Source organism: Moschus berezovskii, chromosome 6, assembly GCF_049115385.1.
Source record: "Moschus berezovskii isolate FMDL1 chromosome 6, NW_MosBer_1.0, whole genome shotgun sequence".
NCBI classification, from domain to species: Eukaryota; Metazoa; Chordata; class Mammalia; order Artiodactyla; family Moschidae; genus Moschus; species Moschus berezovskii.
Window position 1 is genome coordinate 65,401,330 of NC_142465.1, and position 21,842 is coordinate 65,423,171.

Here is a 21,842-nt window from a genome sequence, read left to right on the forward strand (position 1 = left end):
TCATATAAAAGTTTAGAAATATTATTTTTCATAACACACCATCAACAAAATAGAAAGCAATCAGAGCTAGGAGGAAGCACTCTATGAAGAGGTGGAGGAGTGGAGGAGTTTACTCAGTGGAAGTGCATTCTGCAGAGCATGGAGGAGATTGCTGAGAGGATTGGGAAGATGGGGCTCCATAACCTCCTCCTCTTCTCAGCTCTTTCTGGAAAAACAGCAACAAAAGCATTCTGGTGGGGTGGGAGAAATAGAAGGTAGAGGAGAGACCAGGCTGGTTGGAAAACAGCAGGACACTAGGCTCAGAATGTAAGTAGCAGAGCACAGAAGGGATTCCCAAGTCTCCCACTGATCAATGGTCCAAGCTTTGTGTTATAGTTCAGGCAGACAAAACATTTGCCAAAATGAATGCCAGCTAGGGGAAAGGGAGAACATTTAATATTGTTGGATGTTGGCATACATTCTGCATCTAGGCATTCAGCCAACCATGGATCAGAAATATTCAAAAAAAATTTCCTGAAAGTTCCAAAAAAGTAAAACTTGAATTTGCCACACTTCTGTCAACTATGTACATAATATTTATGTTGTATTTACAGTTATTTATCTGAAAGAGATGGGAATACCAGACCACTGAACTGCCTCTTGAGAAACCTGTATGCAGGTCAGGAAGCAACAGTTAGAACTGGACATGGAACTACAGACTGGTTCCAGATAGGAAAAGGAGTACATCAAGGTTGTATATTGTCACCCTCCTTATTTAACTTATATGCAGAGTACATCATAAGGAATGCTGGGCTGGAAGAAGCACAAGCTGGAATCAAGATTGCTGGGAGAAATAGCCATAACCTCAGATATGCAGATAACACCACCCTTATGGCAGAAAGTGAAGAGGAACTCAAAGCCTCTTGATGAAAGTGAAAGAGGAGAGTGAAAAAGTTGGCTTGAAGCTCAACGTTCAGAAAACTAAGATCATGGCATCTGGTCCCATCACTTCATGGGGAATAGATGGGGAAACAGTAGAAACAGTGTCAGACTTTATTTTTGGGGGCTCCAAAATCACCACAGATGCTGATTGCAGCCATGAAATTAAAAGAAGCTTACTCCTTGGAAGGAAAGTTATGACCAACCTAGATAGCATATTAAAAAGCAGAGACATGACTTTGCCAACAAAGGTCCATCTAGTCAAGGCTATGGTTTTTCCAGTGGTCATGTATGGATTGAGTTGCACTGTGAAGAAAGCTGATCGCCAAAAAATTGATGCTTTTGAACTGTGGTGCTGGAGAAGACTCTTGAGAGTCCCTTGGACTGCAAGGAGATCCAACCAGTCCATTCTAAAGGAGATCAATCCTGGGTGTTCATTGGAAGGACTGATGCTAAAGCTGAAACTGCAATACTTTGGCCACCTCATGCGAAGAGCTGACTCATTAGAAAAGACCCTGATGCTGGGAGGGATTGGGTGCAGGAGGAGAAGGGGACGACAGAGAATGAGATGGCTGGATGGCCTCACCGACTCAATGGACATGAGTTTGAGTTTACTCCGGGAGTTGGTGATGCACAGGGAGGCCTGGCGTGCTGTGATTCTGGGGTCGCAAAGAGTCGGACATAACTGAGTGAATGAACTGAACTGAACTGATACAGAATTTGCATTGCATTTTAAATGATTTAAAGAGATGATTTAAACTGTATAGGAGGATGTGTGTAGATTATATGTAAATAGTATGCCATTTTATATAAAGACTCGAGCCTTCTTGACTTTTGGTATCTGAGAGGGTCCTGCAACCGAGCCCCGGCAGATACCCATGGATGAGTGTAGTAATCTAAAATGCTTAACTCCTGTTGATGTCTGAAAGTGATACTGTCTGGGAGCTTGCACATGATGGAACTAAAGGGACTGAAGTCTGTTGGAAGCAAGATATCTTGTTTAGGGTCACTAGATTTTAAAGGAAAGTGTTTACTTTTTTTTTTCAGTTCGATTCTATTCCTTCTACATCATATCGATACTTCAGTTCTCATCACATTTGATGCTATGATTTACATTTTGCTCTTTTGAGAGGCCAGCTATTCCTTGATGGGACTGGGAGTATCACAGTCTCATGTGTGCATGGAATGCAACCAATTTTGGAAATGCTTCCAGAATAATTTCAGTGACAATACTTTGGAGTAGTTTTGCAAATTCTTGTATATCCTTTTAACTGACTTTATCTTTTTATAATAGGAGGAATGAGTCCCTTCTTGGAATAAAAAAACTGAAATACAAGGATACTTCTTTGTCTAAAAAGGTCATCAAACCTGTGAAGAAGTACAGAGCTGCAGTAGTGGAGATTGGAAAAGTAAGTTTCATATAAATTTTGAATGTTCAATTAGTGAACTTAAGAGATTCATGTTTTTAGAGATGGTTGGCTACACTATAATTTATTATTAAAAGATAATACCAACAAGCATAATCTTATAATTATACAATATATTTTAATTCTTAAGTTATATGGATATTTTTGTAATCTTCTTTTATCTACGATGGTACTTCTATTACTTTTAAGAATTTTAATTGAAGGGCATAAAGAAATCACTGTTTTAATGTCAAGAGATAAGCATTAGAATACAAGTAAATTATGTTGTAGTAAGATTTGTGTTCAGATTTTAATTTGTAACATTTTTGTTATCTCCTGTGTTAAGACTACGGAAATGAAGCCAAAAAGAAAAGCTAAAAGAAAGGAAGCTCTAAGAGAATTTTTGAATAAAAATCCTTTTATTTCTGAAATGCCGGACCATGAAAGGTATTGATTAATTAATTAAATGTTCACTTGAGGGTTATATGTGTTGCACATTATTTTAGGCACCAGGGATACACTGGTAGACACAGCAGATAGGATCACTGCCATCAGTGAGCTTACATACTAATAAAAGGAACACAAAATAAACAAACATACAAATAAGCAAGAAAATTTAAAATTTTGATAAATTTTATAGAATAAATGAGCAGGATGATATACTAGGGAGTAACTGGCCTGGGGTAGAGCTGGTGGCCTCAGTAATTTAGATTAAGAGTGGCCAGGATGTCAAACTGGTAAATGACTTCTAACTATTGGCAGATGGTGTTCTTGTTTATAAAACTGAAATTATAATACTTATTGGGCTTCCCTTGTGGCTCAGCTGGTAAAGAATCTACCTGCAATGCGGGAGACCTGGGTTCGATCCCTGGGTTGGGAAGATCTTTTGGAGAAGGGAAAGGCTACCCACTCCAGTATTCTGGCCTGGAGAATTCCATGCCATGGGGTTGCAGAGTGGGACACGACTGAGTGACTTTCACTTTCATAATACTTACTGTAATATGTTTAGCTTTTATCATTATGAGTACACATTTTTTATTCTTTGTATCATTTACTTTCATTATGTAATGTCTTCCTGTACCTGCTTAGTGATTTTGATCATAATGTTCAGCATATAAATATTAATGAAACCACTCTCATTTTCTTTTTGTTTGCATTTGCCTCACAATCTGTTTGATTATTCCTTCATTTTCTTTATTTAAATTATGGTATAATTTAGGTGAGTATAGAAAATAATATAAAAAATGAACATGTACTCAATATGCAATGTGCCATATAAAACATTTGGAATGCATTTCTGTTCCCCCTCTATCCCAGTAGTAATATTATCCAAAACCTGGCATTTATCATGCTTATGAGTGGCTTTATACTTCAGTTATGTATATATGTGTATGCCCCTAAAGAACATGTGGTGTTATTTTTTACAATTTGTTTTGCCAATATGCTCTTATTCCTCAATTCCAAATATTATGTTTGTGAGATTTTTTTCATGTTGATTATACATAAGTCCAGTCCACATTTCCATTATGTAAGCAGTGCTACAAAGGACATTCTTATATACGTCTCTGCATGCACATTTGAGAGTTTCTGGGGTAAATACACAGAAGTGTAGTTTCCAGGATATGAACATTTTAACATTTCTAGATATTGCTAAATTGCTTTAAAATTTTCATCAGTGGTGTGTCAGTTTTCCATTTTTCAGCATCTTCCCTGATACTTACTATAAGTATCAGATTTTCAAATTTTTGTGGACCTATGAGCTGTGAATTTTTATTTCTTTGATTATGAATGAGTTTAGGCAGCTTTTCATATTTGTTTAAACCCTAGGGTTTTTCTATTCTCAAGACTGCTTGTTTAGATCCTTTGCTCATTTACAACTTTTATTTTCTCATTTATTTTTAGAGGTTTGGATACTAATACTTTTCCCAGATGTCATTCATCCATTTGCATTTTAAAGGTCTTTTTTAAATTAAAAGTTATAATTATTAATGGGATCAAAGGTATCAGCATTTCCTTTTATTATTTTTGAAATTTTTTCTGAGTAAAGTATTTTCTTTTCAATGTAAATATTTGATTTTACAATTGGGAATTTCATCCAACTTGAATCAATTTTTGTGAATGGTGAGAGGAAGAGTCTCTCTCTCCTCCTTTTTTTGTTTCATTATACCCAATTGAATAACTCTTCTTATTGAGTAGTCTATTCTTTCATTTTTGTCATTTAGCAAGTTGTCATATGTATCAAATTTAGGAAATTGTCTTTGATTTCTAGTTTTCTAAAAATTTTCTTCTGAATTGTGTTCAGTTTTGCTGAATATTTCCCCACTGAGATTTTTTTCTCTTTTAATCTGTGCAGTCAAATTACATTAATATGTAAATGTTAAACTGTGTGCAGTGTCTTTGTTCATACTTTTGACTCCAATGGGGTGTCTTTCAAAACCAACCACTTCTCAGGGAGTTGGGACAAGAGAGTGGAGTAGAAGGACCTTGGGCTCACCTCCTCCCTCGAGTATACCAAAATCACAACTGCAGAACAACCATCAATAAAGAAAACTGGAAATTGCCCCCAAAAGATATCCTATATCTAAAGATACAAAACCAACCAATTCTTTGACTCCAACTGAGAGAATTGAGAGACCCCCATACACCCTTCACCTAGTTTTCTCCTAGCAGTAACACCTTGTAGAACTATAGCATAAAAATTCAACTCAGTTCTATCTACCTGGAGACAGCCTTAGCCCCACAAGTTAAAGGACCCTGCCCCACTTGTGGTACCAGCCACAAATAGGATGGCCAGGCTACACACATTTCTAAGTCTATTCCAACTAGGGGGTTCCCATATTCAGGTCATATAATTTTCCCCTCCTTCAGGTCAGTAATTTGCTAGAATGGCTCACAGAATTTAGGAAAATATTTTACTTATGTTTACTACTCTTTGCGACCCCGTGGACTGTAGCCTACCAGGCTTCTCCGTCCATGGGATTCTCTGGAGTGGGTCACTCCAGTATTCTTGCCTGGAGAATCCCATGGACGGAGAAGCCTGGTAGGCTACAGTCCACGGGGTCGCAAAGAGTCGGACACGACTGAGCGATGGGACGGAATGGATGCAAACGATCAGCCAGATGAAGGAGTTCATAAGATGATGTCTGGAAGGGTCCTGAGCACAGGAGCTTCTGTCTCTACAGAGTTGTGATGTGTCACTCTCCCAGCACGTGGATATATTCACCAACCTCGAGGCCCTCTGAACTCCATTGTTAATAGGTTTTGTAAAAAACCGAGTCTGCAGTTACTCTCTTCAGAGACTGGGGGTTGAGACTGAAAATTCCACTTACTCATCATGTGTTTGATTTTTCTGGTGACCAGCCTCTGTCCTGAGGCTCTCTAACAGCCAAACCCTGAGTCACCTTACTAGACTCAGGTGTATTCCAAAGGAGTTCATCATGAATAATAGAAGACTCCTGTCATTCAAGAAACTCCAAGTTTTAGGAGCTCTGTACCTGAAATAAAAGACAAAGACCAAATATATATATATATTTATTATAGCATTCTAGGTCTGCCCACATACATTCATTTTTTTCCCTACTGATTCAACTTCTTTAAAATGAATAGCCAATTTGAGTTCTTTTTGATGAATTCTATTTTTTAGGAGATTATCCATTTTACCAAATTTTCAAAGTTATTCATAAAACGTTATTATGTTTTCATGTTATCCTTTGAGTCTTTGCTATATCTACAGTTACACACTGTGTTTCATTCCTAACTTCATTAATTTTTGTCTTCTCTCATATTTTTGTGATTTATCTTGCCAGAGGTTTGTCTATTTTTCCCCCATTTTTTAAAGAGCCAAATTTTGTCTTTGTCAGTCCTCTTTATTGTGTTTACCTTCCTTTCCCTTAATTTTTGCTTTTATACTTATTACTTCCCAGTTCCTTTTTTAAAACAGCTTCACTGAGATTTAAGACAAGAAAAAAATGGGTTTTCCTTCTACCCTCCTAAGTTCTCCAGCTGGAACTTGGTAAAATTAGACTAACAGAAGAGTGATGAACAAGAGAAAAAAAGCAGGAGTATATTAACTTATGCATGGAGAGAACTTATGCATGGTTATGCATGGGAGAACTTGGTGATGAGTAACTCATAGGGGTGGTTAAGATTTGGGCTTATAGGGTATCTTAAAAAGGACAATGAATTTACAGTAGAGTGACCAGGGGTGTAGGCTTTCAAGGGCAGCAAACTGTGGTAGAACTAACTATGAGAGAAAACTAATGGAGTAAAACTTGTTTGGGCAGGTCCATTTAGGTGCTGTTTTTCCCTCTTCATGGTCATAAAATTTCCCAGGAGAGGAGTTTTATGGCATTCTTCATATTTTTCAGAAGTTTCTATTTTCCCTCAGATAAAGCATCTCCAAGAAGGCATCCTTCCACATCTATTGATTCTCATTTACCTCCAGCTCATAATAATCCTAACGCGAAAGCGAGAGCTGTCTCCTTGCACCATCCCACCCTCTTTAGCAGGGAAGATGCCTCTGATTCGGTCACTCTCCTTGGCCTCTTGAGGCGACTTAACCATCTCACATGGAAAGATCCCCTGGAGAAGGAAATGGCAACCCAGTCCAGTATTCTTGCCTGGAAAATCCCATGGATGGAGGAGCCTGCCGGGCTATAGTCCATGGGGTCACAAAGAGTCAGACACGACTGAGCGACTTCACTTTCACAACCATCTCACACAGGAAAAAGATTGACTTTTATTTTGGAATTTATAGTTTTAATTTTTAAGGTTGAGGAATTTAAAACATTTCTGTTCGGAAATCAGGTAATGTTACCAAGACAGCCAAGTGAAGTGAAGTGAAGTGAAAGTCGCTCAGTCGTGTCCAACTCTTTGTGACCCCATGGACTGTAGTCCATGGAATTCTCCAGTCCAGAATACTGGAGTGGGTAGCCTTTCCCTTCTCCAGGGAGTCTTCCCAACCCAGGGATTGAATCCATATCTCCCACATTGCAGACAGATTCTTTACCGCCTGAGGCTCAAGGAAAGCCCAAGAATACTGGAGTTCGTAGCCTATCCCTTCTCCAGCAGATCTTCCTGACCCAGGAATCAAACCGGGGTCTCCTGCATTGCAGGCAGATTCCTTACCAACTGAGCTATCAGAGAAGCTAACCAAAGATAACCAAACAACAGCAAAAAGCTCAAAAAACCTTGGATTAAAAGGAAGTCAGTCACCAACAAATACAGAATAACTCCACACTGAATGATAATATCAGCACTGCATGTCAAAAATAGTTTCCGTCCTTCCTTTATTCTCTAGAATATCTGTCCTTCCAGTGCAGCAAGGTCTACCTTCCTTCCTTCCTTGCATCCATCCATCCCTATTTCCTTTCCTTTCTTTCTGTGTGTGCGTGTTGACTCAGATTCATACTTGTTATCTATTAAAGTGAGCAAGATTCTTTAACTTACAAATTGAGATCTTTTTTTTCCCCTTTTCAGTATAAGTCAGGTAGAATGAGGCAGCAACATTGTCAACTGTTTAAAAAGAAAAAGATTATGTATTTTGAAGAAATAAAGTCATGCCATATAAACAATTATGTAACTATGAAATCAGATGGGCTACTTTGAGATTTTGATAGAAATAGTTTGAAACAAATTGAATATATATTATCCTTAAAATCTGAACTATTAGCCAAAACTTGAGATATTAATGTTTTTCAGAGCACATTGGGTATGGATGTATGAAGTTATTGCACGTAGAGTTGACTGATGTTTTATTTCCTCTGTAGTCTAGATAATGATAGGAAAAATTTGGCTCCATTGTTTTTCTTTTCCTTAAGGAAAAGAACAGAGAAATGATTTTCTTGTTTAATATTGAAGTTAGTTGATGAATGTGAACATTACCTTATAATTTGGTTGTCTAATCTCAGTGGCCTTTTCGTGACGGAAAAGAAAAGCTGGTTTGGGCCTAGGACACAGGCAGCAGAGAGAATCAAAGGCAATTTGTAGTGTCCGTGTCCTCAGTGTTTATCCTCATGCCTTCTTCATTGTCCTGGTTCACATTTTTAGCACTAAGGAAATGACAAATAAGCCCGAAACATTTACATAAGGACAGTCAAGTGATTTCTTGCTGTATTTTGTAAAACAGAGATCATTCTTTGTTATAAAATGTCTAAAAGTTCTTGTAATTGCAAAACTTCCTTTTCCCTCTACAGAAATAAGAGAGCTGATGTTCGAAAAGTAGCATATCGATTCCTGGTGGAAAACTTGAATCCTTTAATATTAAGTTATGTTAAAAAGAAGAGGTTCCATCAAATATTTCTTGAGGAGATGCCCTGGAAAGCTCAGATGAACCTGTATCTGGCAAGCGCACACTTCAACCTGCTTTTAACAAAGCTAGGGGAACGTACAAAGATAAAATTTGGTTCTTCACCAATAATGGTCAGGTATAGTATATTATCAATGAATACTGTTTTAGTCTCAAAAACATGTATGGTATTTTTATGTTCAGGGCTCTAATGCTGATGATAACTTAAAGAGGTTCACAGAGTGCTTTGATCTTTACTGATCTTTGGTATATTTAAAAATTTCTTATCTCAGAATCTTTCCCAAATAAGTGCTAGATATAAGTACTTATGAAGTACTAATTTGCATACATTTGAATATGTTATTCAGTATAGCTTTCAGGGAAAGGACAAAGTGAATTTTCCAAGAGAAGTTTAATATTAATTGTATCTCTCCATGTTCAGTCTCTCAGTTGTGTCTGATTCTTTGCTACCCTATGGACTATAGCCTGTCAGGCTCCTCTGTCCATTGAATTTTCCAGGCAAGAATACTGAAGTGAATTGACATTTACTTATCCAGTGGATCTTCCCAACCCAGGGATCGAACCTGCATTTTCTGCATTGCAGGCAGGTGCTTTTACCACTGAGCCACCAGGGATCCCCCTAACTGTATAGTAACCAAAATATTAATAGGTCTTAGGCAAATCTCTGTTTCATTAGAGGTATACTTTAAGCCTCCATAAACACAGGTCATACTTTCTTATATAATTTATACTTTCTGTCATTAATTCAAAAGATATTTTCCAGTTCTTGTTTATTTTTGATTAAAGTGTTAGAGGAGATAAAATGGGAGGTGAAAATATAAGATAAATATATAATATGGACTACCATGTAACCAGAGTAACTTTATGTAACCAGAGTTTTTCATTTAAACAAACTACTCGTTGGAAGAATTTCCTGAAGTCTGGTTATTAGTACTGCATGCGTTCACTGCATGGGGCACGGGTTTGATACCGGTCGGAGAACTAAGATCCAACAAACTGCATGTGGTGGTGGTTTAGCGGCTAAGTTGTGTCTGACTCTTTGTGACTCCATGGACTGTAGCCCACCAGACTCCTCTGTCCATGGCAAGAATACTGGAGTGGGCACAGAATATTGGAGTGGGTTGCCATTTCCTTCTTAAGGGCATCTTCCCAATCCAAGGATCGAACCTGTGTCTCCTGCTTGACAGGCAGATTCTTTACCACTGAGCTACCGGGGAAGTCCAGCGCAGCCAAAATCAAACCCTCATTGAGCACTTATTAGAAACAAGGTACTGAGGTAGGCGTGAGGTGCATTCTGAGATGAACAGGATCTACAAGTTGGAATCTGGTAGAGTGGCTCACAAATGTTCACAAATAACAGTCAATAAAGATAAAAGGTGAAGTACACATAAAGTATTTGTACCTGGGAAGGAGGCTTCCTACTGGCTGAGACTACCAGAAAAGGTTTCATGGGGGAAGCTACTTGGCCTGGGTCCTGATGGACAGGCAAGATTTTAAAATGTGCAGGTAGGGAAACAAGCTTTCCGGAAAGATGGAAGAATGAGCCACAGCCCAGGTAGGAAACTCAGGACAGGAGCCCCTAGTGGTCTGACCAGAGTCTAGGACATCTGAAAAGGAGTGGTCAGAAATGATCAGAAGAGAAGGTCAGTACCAGAACATGGACAGTCTTAACTGTCTATAAATCTGAATTTTAATTTATATACCATGGGAGATTATTAAAGTGTTTTTTTTTTAAGCAGGGCTATGATAAGAAATTTTTCTGATAGCAAAATACTGGATGGATTGGAGGAAGGAGAGACTGATGATAGGGATATGAATTAAGAGAGTACTTATTTCAGTAATCCAGCGATAAAATATGCAGGTTGAAATCTGCAAGGAACTTGAACCCAGTTTCTGTTTCTCCAGAGTTTCGGTTAAAATAAAATTCTGGTCTGTGTGGGCTAGACCAAGTTAGCGTTTAGCAAGTACTTAGATTTCCTAACAGAGAAAACTTTCAGCAAAGTGACCCATTTTTGAGGCTCTGAAAGGGAAAACAGTTCAGATCAGATGGGCTTCCTTACTATCTTCTGGACATGGAGAACTCTTCTCTGACTGTCTAATCACACATGAACATTCATGCATCATTACTCGGCAGCATGATAGTTAAACAATGACTGAAAGGCTCAGATGGTAAAGAATCTGCCTGCAATGTGGGAGACCCAGGGTTCAATCCCTGGGTTGGGAAGATCCTCTGGAAAAGGAAATGGCAACCCACTCCAGTATTCTTGCCTGGAGAGTTCCATGAACAGAGGAGCCTGGTGGGGTACAGTTCATGGGGTTGCAAAGAGTTGGACACGGCTCAGTGACTTTCACTCACTCAAGTTTGTATCAGGGAAACTTGGTGCTAAATCCAATTTCATTAAAACGTTTATTTATTTATTCAGTATTTGGCAGAATTCAATTTTGCTTCTATTGTTTTTTTAATGAGTTTTTTTCCCTTTGCAGTTTCCGGTCATGTGACCCTACTATGTTCTCTCTGTATAATTCAGGAACAGTATTACCAACAGGAAAATTGACTCTAGAAAACTATAAAGTGATGCTTGATTTCCTCCTTACAGCTAAAAAAAGAAAGGCTCACTTACCATCAGGTAAAATAAATACGTTATATACTATCAAATTGTCTAGATATTTTTATTCACAAATGGAACACACACATACACAAAAACATGTTCCTTGACATGCACCCCAACAGACACTGAGTTACATGGATCATTTTCCAGCGACTTAGGAATTTTGTTGAGTTGTGGTATTTTGTAGAAGATTCTTATTTGTCCTATTTTTTTTAACTTACTACATTTTTAGAATATCATCACATATGTTTGGAAATATTTATATTGAATTTTCCCCTACCCCAATTTGCCCATTCAACAAATATAATGTTCTTTAAAAAATATTCATAGCCTTCAGTGGCCAAAGTAAGTGAAAACTTGCTCTCAGGTGATGATGGCTTGGATGAGGCAAAGTTGGTGAAGATGGAGAAACACAGACTAAGAACGCCTTTTGGAGGTAGAACCTATGGGATCCACTCAGAACCTATACTGAGTATCGATGATATACCATGCCTGGTTCTAGGCTCTTTGTGTATTCACTCACTGGGTCATTCAACAAATGTTAGCCCTGCCTTCTCTCACATGTTCAATCCCTGGATGGGGAAGATCCCCTGGAGGAGGAAATGGCAACCCACTCCAGTATCTATGCCTGGAGAATCCCATGGACAGAGGAGCCTAGTGTACTACAGTTCATAGGGTTTCAAAGAACCGGACATGACTGAAGCGACTGAGCATGCACACAAGTTTCAGGAAAAATTCCACCAAACACACTGCTGCAAGCAGGCATGACAGCATCATTTAGCTGCTTTCTAGTTGTACTCCGGATCTTGCCTTAAGATATTCAGTCAGCACCTTCCATGAAAGTTCACTCCAAGATGAATGAGATCATATTCTAATGGCAGGACCAGCCAATACTGTCTTCTGGTCAGGTGACAAGGGGCTCCCAGGAGGTGGAGAGATGTATGTGAGCAGAGCTCTCTGTTTGGGTGTTGCACTGATGACACTATTCCTGAGTAATCACCTACCTTGACTACCACTCATTTCACAAGCAAATGTTTATCTCCAATATCTTTATGTTATTGCAAACCTTCTTATATAGATTTTTTAAAAATGACACTTTAAATGCTATATGGCTTATTGCTGGACAAGCTATTTCATATGCTGGTTAACTCTCCCAGGAGTTTTGATTCATATTTGAGGTACTTGACATGCTTTTTCATTTCTTCTGGAGTACAGTTTTACTGGTACCTGCATTTCATTCTATGACTATTAAAGTATTTAAAAGTAAATTCCCTAGACATAGAAAGAGTACGAGTTTTCATATGTAGACTACTATCTATCTATCTATATATATCTTCTTGAGTTTTCTTTTCAACTAGTTCCCTAAGACTGCCTATGAAATTTACAATAGATTCTGCAATTGAGACTTAGCATTTAATGCAGAGTTCTAATAAGAGAATGTTTGTGGCAGAAGTCCTCTGTGGTTTTTATAGCACAGCAACAGGAAGATGAGTGATCAGGGCTTCTGCACTGCCTAACTGCAGGGGATCCTCCTCATCTTCCAATGTATGTGTCCAGGGAATAGCCTGTTTGGAGGGAAGTTAAGAAAGAGTGGGATCCTGTCATTCTTCTCCCCTGAAATATGACATTCCTGCCTCTGCGTCATTCCTTTGGCCAATCACCTTTACCTGAAATGTTCTCCATACTCTTCCCCCACAGCTAAATCATGATTCACCCTTAAGAGCTAATCTAAGCACCTCCTTCTCTGAAAACTTTCCCTGGTTCATCACATCCATAACAATTCTTTCCTTTCTCCAAACAAATGTAGCAGTTGTTGTCTGAATTATTCATTTGATGCTAGTCACCTATTGTGTTTTCTGAAGCTTAACTCTCTACTTTCAATAACTTTATTTTTATACTGTAGATGCTGAAGAATTTTTGGCATTTCTTAATTCCAAAATGAGTGATGAAAATGTTTCCAAGACCCAAACGGTTTATGAATCAGACTCTCAGTCAGGACTTAGTAAAGAAAAGGATCGATCTGCAAATGTGGTTCTCTTGGATCATTTTATGAAAATCTTTTTATATTGCAGGAGAGCAATGGTAAGTTGGTCCTTCTTCTTTGTTAATGTAGTGGACATGAATCTCAGTCCATGAATTTGAGCATGTGTGATATATTTATTTCCTTATTATTCATAATTTTGATTTCAACAGTGAGACAAAACTTGCTGGATTTTGTGTCAGTCATCTGTGAGGCTTGCCATGGTATTGAGGTCTCACACGTGGTAGTGTTGTGAGGGAGATGGTGAACCCCTTTTGTCATTCATCATCCAATCATCCAGAGCTGATGTGCCCTTTGTCCTTATCTACACAGTCTCCTTGAATATTCAGACACCCCTCTGCTGCTTTCTAGCCACACTTGGGACATGGGCTTCTCCAGTGATACCAGGGGTTCCTCTTTAGACTCTTGCTCCATCCTGGGCATCACATGCTCCTTTCTCTCCTCTCAGAAAGGGGAAGATCTTTCTAGGCATGGGAAAGCCCTAACCCTTCCTCCTTGCCTGCTTCTATAGGCTATTTGTGTCTTCTCTCAACTGCTTTTCTCTTTGTTCTTCTTAAATGTTATCTGATAGATTAGTAAACTCAGAATAGGAATTAACTACAAAGAAATTAATTTCCTTTTTCTCATGGCAAGAAGTGGAGGTACATCAAACTTCTCAAGAGATGAAAAGAAATCTATCCTTTCTGGACAAGAAAGAAAGAAAGAAAGACTTAAGTTCCCATATTTCTTCATGGAGTAGAGAGTGACTTTTTAAAATATGTAAAGTCATCTCATGTCATCTCCCATGGCCATGAACAATGCATCCCATCCTCCTTTCTAGCAGCTTCAAGGCTTGGAGGATCTGGGTACTGCTTACCTCTCAGAACTCAGCTCCTCTTTCCCTGGTGCAGTCTACTCTCCCTTCTGTGGTTCTAAAAGCACTAAGCGTGCTTTAGAACCTCCCTTTTCAGTCCTCAGGTTCACCATCCATACTTTGTACCTCCTGTTCCCTCAGCCCCAAATGCCCTTCTCCTCCCGATAACCTCGCCCCCTCCTTCACATGACTTGTTCAACTCAGCATTCTGGGCTCTGCTCATCTGTCACCTCCTCAGGGAGGACTTCTCTCCTGACCACCCTATCCTCTCACCCTTACCAGGGTGAGTAGTTTCTACTTTAATTTCCTTTATAACACTTATCATTCCCTGAAATTGTACTTTGATATGTCTGCTTAATAGTGTTGGATTTTCCTAATCAAAAGCAGCACAAGGTCAGGCCCCGTTTCCCTTGCTCACTGAGACATTCCCAGCACTTAGAACAATGGGCATGTTGGAGTCCTAGCTCATCATTTAGTAGAGTCATAACCTGGGGCAAGTTAGTCCTATGCCTCCATTCCTCATCTGTAGAATGAGAAGAATACTAGTGCATACTTACTTCATAGGAGTTGTTATATAGAATGTTATATTAGCATATAAATGTCTTACCACAGTGTCTAGCACTGTAAGTAGCATATAACAAATGGTGTTAGTTACTTTTATTACTGACTTAGAATATTAGCAGAAAGGTGAAGTCACTCAGAGATCTGTAACTTTGGCATCTTTTGAATGTCGTGCTTGTCTTAGGTTCTTGCTCATCGTGGTGGCTATTGGACTCTGCTTCAGAACTGCTGTCGGGCCCTTTGGAACTTTACTCAGGAGCTACAAATACTGCAAAAACAAGCAGTGGATCTGTATAAGACATTTCCTATTAGCCAGGATAGTTTCCTCTGTATCTCTGTTTTACCATTCTATTTGGGAGCAGAATTACTTATTGACATGTTAATAGAACTACAGAATACCGATTCTATTAAGGTAAGAGTATTTGGGCAATTCTTTTTATTGTAGTTGATTAACAATTTTTTTGTGTACCATACAGCTTGGGATAAGTAGAAATTTTATATTTTGCTTCAGTTGTTTTTTCGTTTGTCTTAATTTTATTTGTTTTGTTATTTGGTTCACAGTATATAATGTGCACTGATGTTAATTACAAATATCTGCCTGAAAATCAGTTTCTTAAATGGAAAAGAGAGTAGCATTTATTGAGCTCCAGCTTCTACAGAAACTAACCAAAATACATTTAATCTTCACAGCAATCATTTGACAGAGTAAAAGAGACCATAAAACAGATCATGTAGCTTGTTGGTTGATACTTGTTTTAGTCCCTGTTCTATTTTTCTAGATGTAGAATTTGCAGCCATTTCAAATCTACCACACTGTGGTTTAAAGCATGAAAATGAAATTGGAAAAAAAAGCAAACCTCATATAACTTAAACACATTAAAAATTAGTAAACACATAAATATTTTGAATCATGGGGTTTATAACATTTTTCAGATGTAAAATATATGACAATGATAGTACAAAAGACTGGGAGGGCAAATAAAATGAAACTGAATACGTTTTTAAACTTTATATAAATATAAAGTGATATAGTATTAACTTTAAGTGGAATGTGATAAGTATGCATTTAATAATCCCCCAAGTAACTACCAAAAAAGTGATACAGCTAAAAGGCCAAATGAAAGCTAAAATTAAAATGGAAAACTAAATAATAGTTAACTAAAGAAAGCAGGGAAAGGGGAACAGAAACACATGGAACAAATAGAGAATAGCAAATAACCTAATCCAATTATATCAATAACTATATTAAATATAAATAGACTAAATACCCCAGTTAAAAGGCAGAGATTGTCTGGATTAAAAAAAGAAAGATGTGTACTTGTCCATAAGAGAAGCACTCTAGATGTAAAGAAACAGATAGATTGAAAATAAAAGAGTGGAAGAATTATACTACAAAAATAGCATAGAAAGGTTGATGAGGCTATATTAATATTAGATAAAATGATCTTCAAGTCAAAAAGTATTTTGAAAGATAAAGAGGGACATTTCATAATGAGAAGAAGCTCAATTAATCAGAAAGGCATACTAATCATAAATGTGTATACACTAAATAACAGAGATTCAGAATATACTTTAGACACCCAAAGCTTGAAGAACTTTCTGCTTGTGGACACATTGATGTACCAAGCAGATCTCAGGCCCTGAGTCCATAGGGAGAGGTCACAGAAGTGCCTTATCTTAGACCCATCCAGACCTGGCACGTCTTGCATTTGGCTATTCTTGGGTTGTATCCTTCATAAGAAAACCATGTCAGTGAGTTCTGAGTCATTCTAGGAAATTACTGAACCTGAGTTTACAACTGGTCAGTCAGAAGTTCAGGTGTCCCAGGACCTGTGACTAGCATCTCCAGTGAGCACTGAGTCCTTAAGCCTGTGGAGTCTGACCTTAACTGGGGGGTAGTTAGTGTCAGCACTGATGTGCAGTATATTGAGGGAGGTTGGAAACAAAGCACATAGTGCGTTCACCAAGATGGATTGTACACAGAGTCAAAAAGGAAGTCATAATAAAATTTAAAAGACTTACGTCTTAAAGAGTATGTTTACTCTTTATAATGTAAAGAGCTACATTATAAACAGATTAATATAGGAAGAAAAATCTTCAAATATCTGGAAATTAACACAATTCTAAATAACCCATGTGTCAAAGAAGAAAACATAAGAGAAATTTAAAAAATATTTCAACTGATTATAACATATCAAAATTTTGAAATGCAATAAGCCAATGTTTAGCAGGAAATTCATAGCTTTAAATGTTTAGTAAATAGGAACAAGATATAATATCAACCATTTAAGTGTTCATCTACAGGAGCTAGAAAAAGAAGAGTAAATTAAACCTAAAGTAAGTAAAAAGAATAATGAAAATAGTATGAAAGAAGAAAATGGTAAGAGCAGAAGTAAATTAGATACAAAACAACCCAGAAAATTAATAAAGTCAATCAATTAATCTTTTGAAAATATGATTAAAATTGACAGAATCTTAGGAATACTGATGAACAAAAGTGAGAAAAGTGTGAATTGCTATTATTAGTAGCAACAGAGGGATATGGTTTCAGTTCCCATATATGTTAAAAGAAAAATAAGAGAAATCATATCCAATTTTTACTAATGAATTTGATAACTTAGATGAAATGGACACGTCTATTAGAAAGTACAATTTAACAAAACTGACACAAAAGTGATAGATAAAAATGAATTAACCTAAATATTATAATCAGAAACTTTGACATAAAACTCCAGGCCCAGAATACTTTTCTACAGAATTCTAGCAAACATAAAGGAAGAAATAATAAATAGCATACCATTTTTGGGAAGTGAAGCCAGCTTCACCCTGACAGATACATCAACGAGAAAAATATTAATATTACTCATGAACATATACATCAAACTCCTTAATGAAGTATTAGTAAATTAATCCCAGCAATATAGAAAATATGCAAAGAGTATATATAATATATACAAATGATGATCAAGTGGGGTTTGATCCCAGATAGGTAAGGTTCACATGTGAAAATTAATCAATGTAATTCACCATATTAACATGATAAAGGAGAAAAATCATATGGCCATTGAAATAGATACAGAAAAAGTATTTACAAAATTCTGTATCACTTTTTCCATCTGTTCCTTCTCTAACTCTGGTGAACTATGCTCGCTCTGAGCTCTGGGTACCTGCTAAGCCGGGGAAGCTGTCATCTCCTTCTATCACAATTATTTACCTGGACCTCATCAGCCATCAGGTGATGTTCCCTGACAATTATAAGATCCTGAAGATCCTGAGCGGGCTGTGCCTGAAAGTGGAAGTTCCCTTTGGATGGTCAGTACGGCTAAGGATAACACTGATGGAAATGTACTTTGCTAACCAGTGCTTTCAGTACCCAAGGTGAAAGCACAGTTACTGGTGTTGATATGATGATGAAGCGTCACTTGCAGAAAACTAGTTTCACAAAAGGAGCATATAAGAAATAAATCAAGGCTTTCCTGGTGGTTCAGTGGTAAAAGAATCTGCGTGACAATGCAGGAGACACAAGTTTGATCCCTGATCCGGAAAGATCCCACATGCCACCACGCAATTAAGCACGTGTGCCACAACTATTGAGCCTAGGCTTAGAATCTGGGAGCCACAACTACTGAGCCCACATGCTGCGACTGCTGAAGCCTCCATGCCCTAGAGCCTGTGCTCCTCAACAAGAGAAGCCACCGCAATGAGAAGTCTGTGCACTGCAACTAGAGAGTAGCCCCTACTTGCTGCAACTAAGGAAAAACTCATGCAGCAACGAAGACCCTGCACAGCCAAAATAAATAAAATTTTTAAAAAAGAAATAAAAGATTCCATGAACTCAGTCAGAGGCAGACTTGAAGAACAGAGACCAGAAAGAATAAAACCTTTTATGAGAGAGTCTGAAAAATAAATCAAGCATTTCCTTGCTGATTTTTTTAAAAAACTACCAGTTTTTTTATTGGTGAAGATATGAATCTAGATAGTGTGGTTGCTCTACTAGACTGCCGTAAGGATGGTATCACCCCATGTATGATTTTCTTTATGAACAGTTTAGAAATGGATAAATGTTAACAAATCTGGCAATAACTTTAGATCTATCACCTATAATCATAAATTATTCCATTTTTCATCCATGCAGCAAGAGAACTTGGATAAATAGAACTAGTGTCGTTTGAGTTCTTTGACTTTTGATCATTAGATTATAAGGGCGGAGCTTATAACATCAGCAAAATGACATCTGTATTTTATTGAGCATGTTATGTGCCAGACACTGTGCTAAGGGGGCAAATTCACACAGGTCACGTACGTCACACCTGTTATTCATACCTTCACAAGCAGAAGATTTTCCAAGTCTCTTCCAAATTCAAGGACTATGAATCTTATGGGAGTGAATGTTTATCCTCTACTTTTGTTGAGGCAAGTGGAAGCACTCCTGGTCTTTACTAATTTTATTGATACCAACTTTCTCCTATGCATGTTATTGTTGGGGTTACCTTTAGGGTAACACCAAATTAAGAGAGGCTAGACTTGGTTTGTTGTTATTTTTGTTTAGTCTGACCCCGTGGATTGTGGCCTGCCAGGCTCTTCTGTCCATGGGATTTCCCAGGTGAGAATACCAGAGTGGGTTGGCATTTCTTTCTCTAGGGAATCTTCCCAACCCAGGAATTGAACCCATGTCTCCTGCACTGGCAGGCAGATTCTTTACTGCTGAGTCACCAGGGAAGTCCTACTAACTTTACTGGGCTATAGTCTGGCCAGTGGGTGCGTGCCAAGTTGTTTCAGTCATGTTCAACTTTTTGCGACCCCATGGACTGTAGCCCACCAGGCTCCTCTGTCCATGGGATTCTCCAGGCAAGGACACCAGAGTGGGTTGCCATGCCCTTCTCTGACTGTCTGACCAGTAGGTGGATCTAAAGGATTTTGCTAATAAACACATGAAAAGATGCTCAACATCACTCATTATTAGAGAAATGCAAATTGAAAATACAATGAGATATCACTTCACACCAGTCAGAATGGCCATCATAAAAAGAATCTACAAACAATAAATGCTAGAGAAGATGTAGAGAAAAGGGAAGCCTCTTGCACTGCTGGTGAGAATGTAAATTGATACAGCCAGTATGGAAAACAGTATGGAGATTCCTTAAAAAACTAGGAGTAAAACTACCATATGACCCAGTGATCCCACTAGGAGGCATACACCCTGAGGAAACCAAAATTGAAAAAGACACATGTACCCCAATGTTCATTGCAGCACAATTTACAATAGCTAGGACATGGAAGCAACTTAGATGTCCATCAACAGATGAATGGATAAAGAAGCTGTGGTATGGATATACAATGAAATATTACTCAACCATAAAAAGGAGTGCATTTCAGTCAGTTCTAATGAGGTGGATGAGCCTATGGTCTATTATACAGAGTGAAGTTAAGTCAGAAAGAGAAAAATGAATATTGTATGCTGCTGCTGCTGCTAAGTCACTTCAGTCGTGTCCGACTCTGTGTGACCCCATAGACGGAAGCCCACCATGTTCCCCCGTCCCTGGGATTCTCCAGGCAAGAACACTGGAGTGGGTTGCCATTTCCTTCTCCAATGTGTGAAAGTGAAAAGGGAAAGTGAAGTCGCCCAGTCGTGTCTGACCCTTAGCGACCCCGTGGACTGCAGCCTACCAGGCTCCTCCATCCATGGGATTTTCTAGGCAATAGTACTGGAGTGGCTTGCCATTGCCTTCTCTGGAATATTGTATAGTAATGCATATATAAGGAATCTAGAAAGATGGTACTGATGAAATTATTTTCAGGGCAGCAAAGGAGACAGGCATAGAGAACAGACTGGTGGACACAGTGAGGGGGGAGGAAGGAGAAGATGGGATGTATGAAGAGAGTAACATGGAAATATACATTCAGTTCAGTTCAGTTCAGTCACTCAGTCGTGTCCAACTCTTTGCAACCCCATGAACCTCAGCATGCCAGGCCTCCCTGCCCATCACCAACTCCCGGAGTTCACCCAAACTCATGTGCATCGAATCGGTAATGCCATCCAGCCATCTCATCCTCTGTTGTCCCCTTCTCCTCTTGCCCCCAATCCCTCCCAGCATCAGGGTCTTTTCCAATGAGTCAACTCTTTGCATCAGGTGGCCAAAGTATTGGAGTTTCAGCTTTAGCATCAGTCCTTCCAATGAACACTCAGGACTGGTCTCCTTGAGGATGGACTGGTTGGATATCCTTGCAGTCTGAGGGACTCACAAGAGTCTTCTCCAACACCACAGTTCAAAAGCATCAATTCTTTGGTGCTCAGCTTTCTTCACAGTCCAACTCTGACATCCATACATGACCACGGGAAAAACCATAGCCTTGACTAGACGGACCTTTGTTGGCAAAGTAATATCTCTGCTTTTTAATATGCTATCTAGGTTGGTCATAACTTTCCTTCTGAGTAGTAAGCGTCTTTTAATTTCCTGGCTGCAATCAGCATCTGCAGTGATTTTGGAGCCCAAAAAATAAAGTCAGCCACTGCTTCCATGGTTTCCCCATCTATTTCCCATGAAGTGATGGGACCAGATGCCATGATCTTAGTTTTCTGAATGTTGAGCTTTAAGCCAACTTTTCACTCTCCTCTTTCACTTTCTGCCTATGGCTGGTTAATGTTAATGTTTGGCAGAAACCAACACAACACTGTAAAGCAAGTATCCTTCAATTAAGAATAAATAAATTTTTTAAATTAAAAGAAAACATCTCTAGGGTGTATCAAATGCAGCAGGAACTTATGGGAAATGAATACAATAGTAACTCTTTAATTTTGGTGAAAATAGGGTATTCTAGAAGACTTTTTTCTCCCCAAGTTTGACATTTGCATCAGGGAACTGGGCAAATTTTTGTACAAACTGAATGTAACCAATGTATTAAGGAAATTTAATTATTTTTATATACTAGAGCCTGTTTTTCCTCATAACTTTACCTTATTTATTGGTTTAATGTTCTTACTTAAATAGTGACTATGTACCAGGAATTATAGTAATGACTAACCATATGTGGCTATTTATATTTAGACTTAGATAATTAAAATTAAATAAACTTAAAAATCCAGTTGCCCTAGTCATACTACAACAGCTCAGTATCCACATGTGCTTAGTGGCTACCATATGGAACA

At 38.3% G+C, this 21,842-nt stretch overlaps 1 protein-coding gene and 1 pseudogene across 2 annotated transcripts in view; both read left to right on the forward strand.

Moving 5' to 3' along the window:
* The window catches only part of CFAP54 (cilia and flagella associated protein 54), a 321,117-nt gene that overhangs the window by 130,425 nt on the left and 168,850 nt on the right, over positions 1-21,842 (forward strand). For both annotated transcript variants that reach the window (XM_088837126.1, XM_055395985.2), the window contains 6 exons: positions 2,213-2,327; positions 2,671-2,771; positions 8,519-8,749; positions 11,116-11,258; positions 13,144-13,322; positions 14,880-15,107. In XM_088837126.1, coding sequence (XP_088693252.1) covers positions 2,213-2,327; positions 2,671-2,771; positions 8,519-8,749; positions 11,116-11,258; positions 13,144-13,322; positions 14,880-15,107 — 997 coding nt within the window. The remainder of the gene's footprint in view (positions 1-2,212; positions 2,328-2,670; positions 2,772-8,518; positions 8,750-11,115; positions 11,259-13,143; positions 13,323-14,879; positions 15,108-21,842) is intronic.
* On the forward strand, positions 17,732-18,763 carry LOC148777642 (translationally-controlled tumor protein-like; annotated as a pseudogene).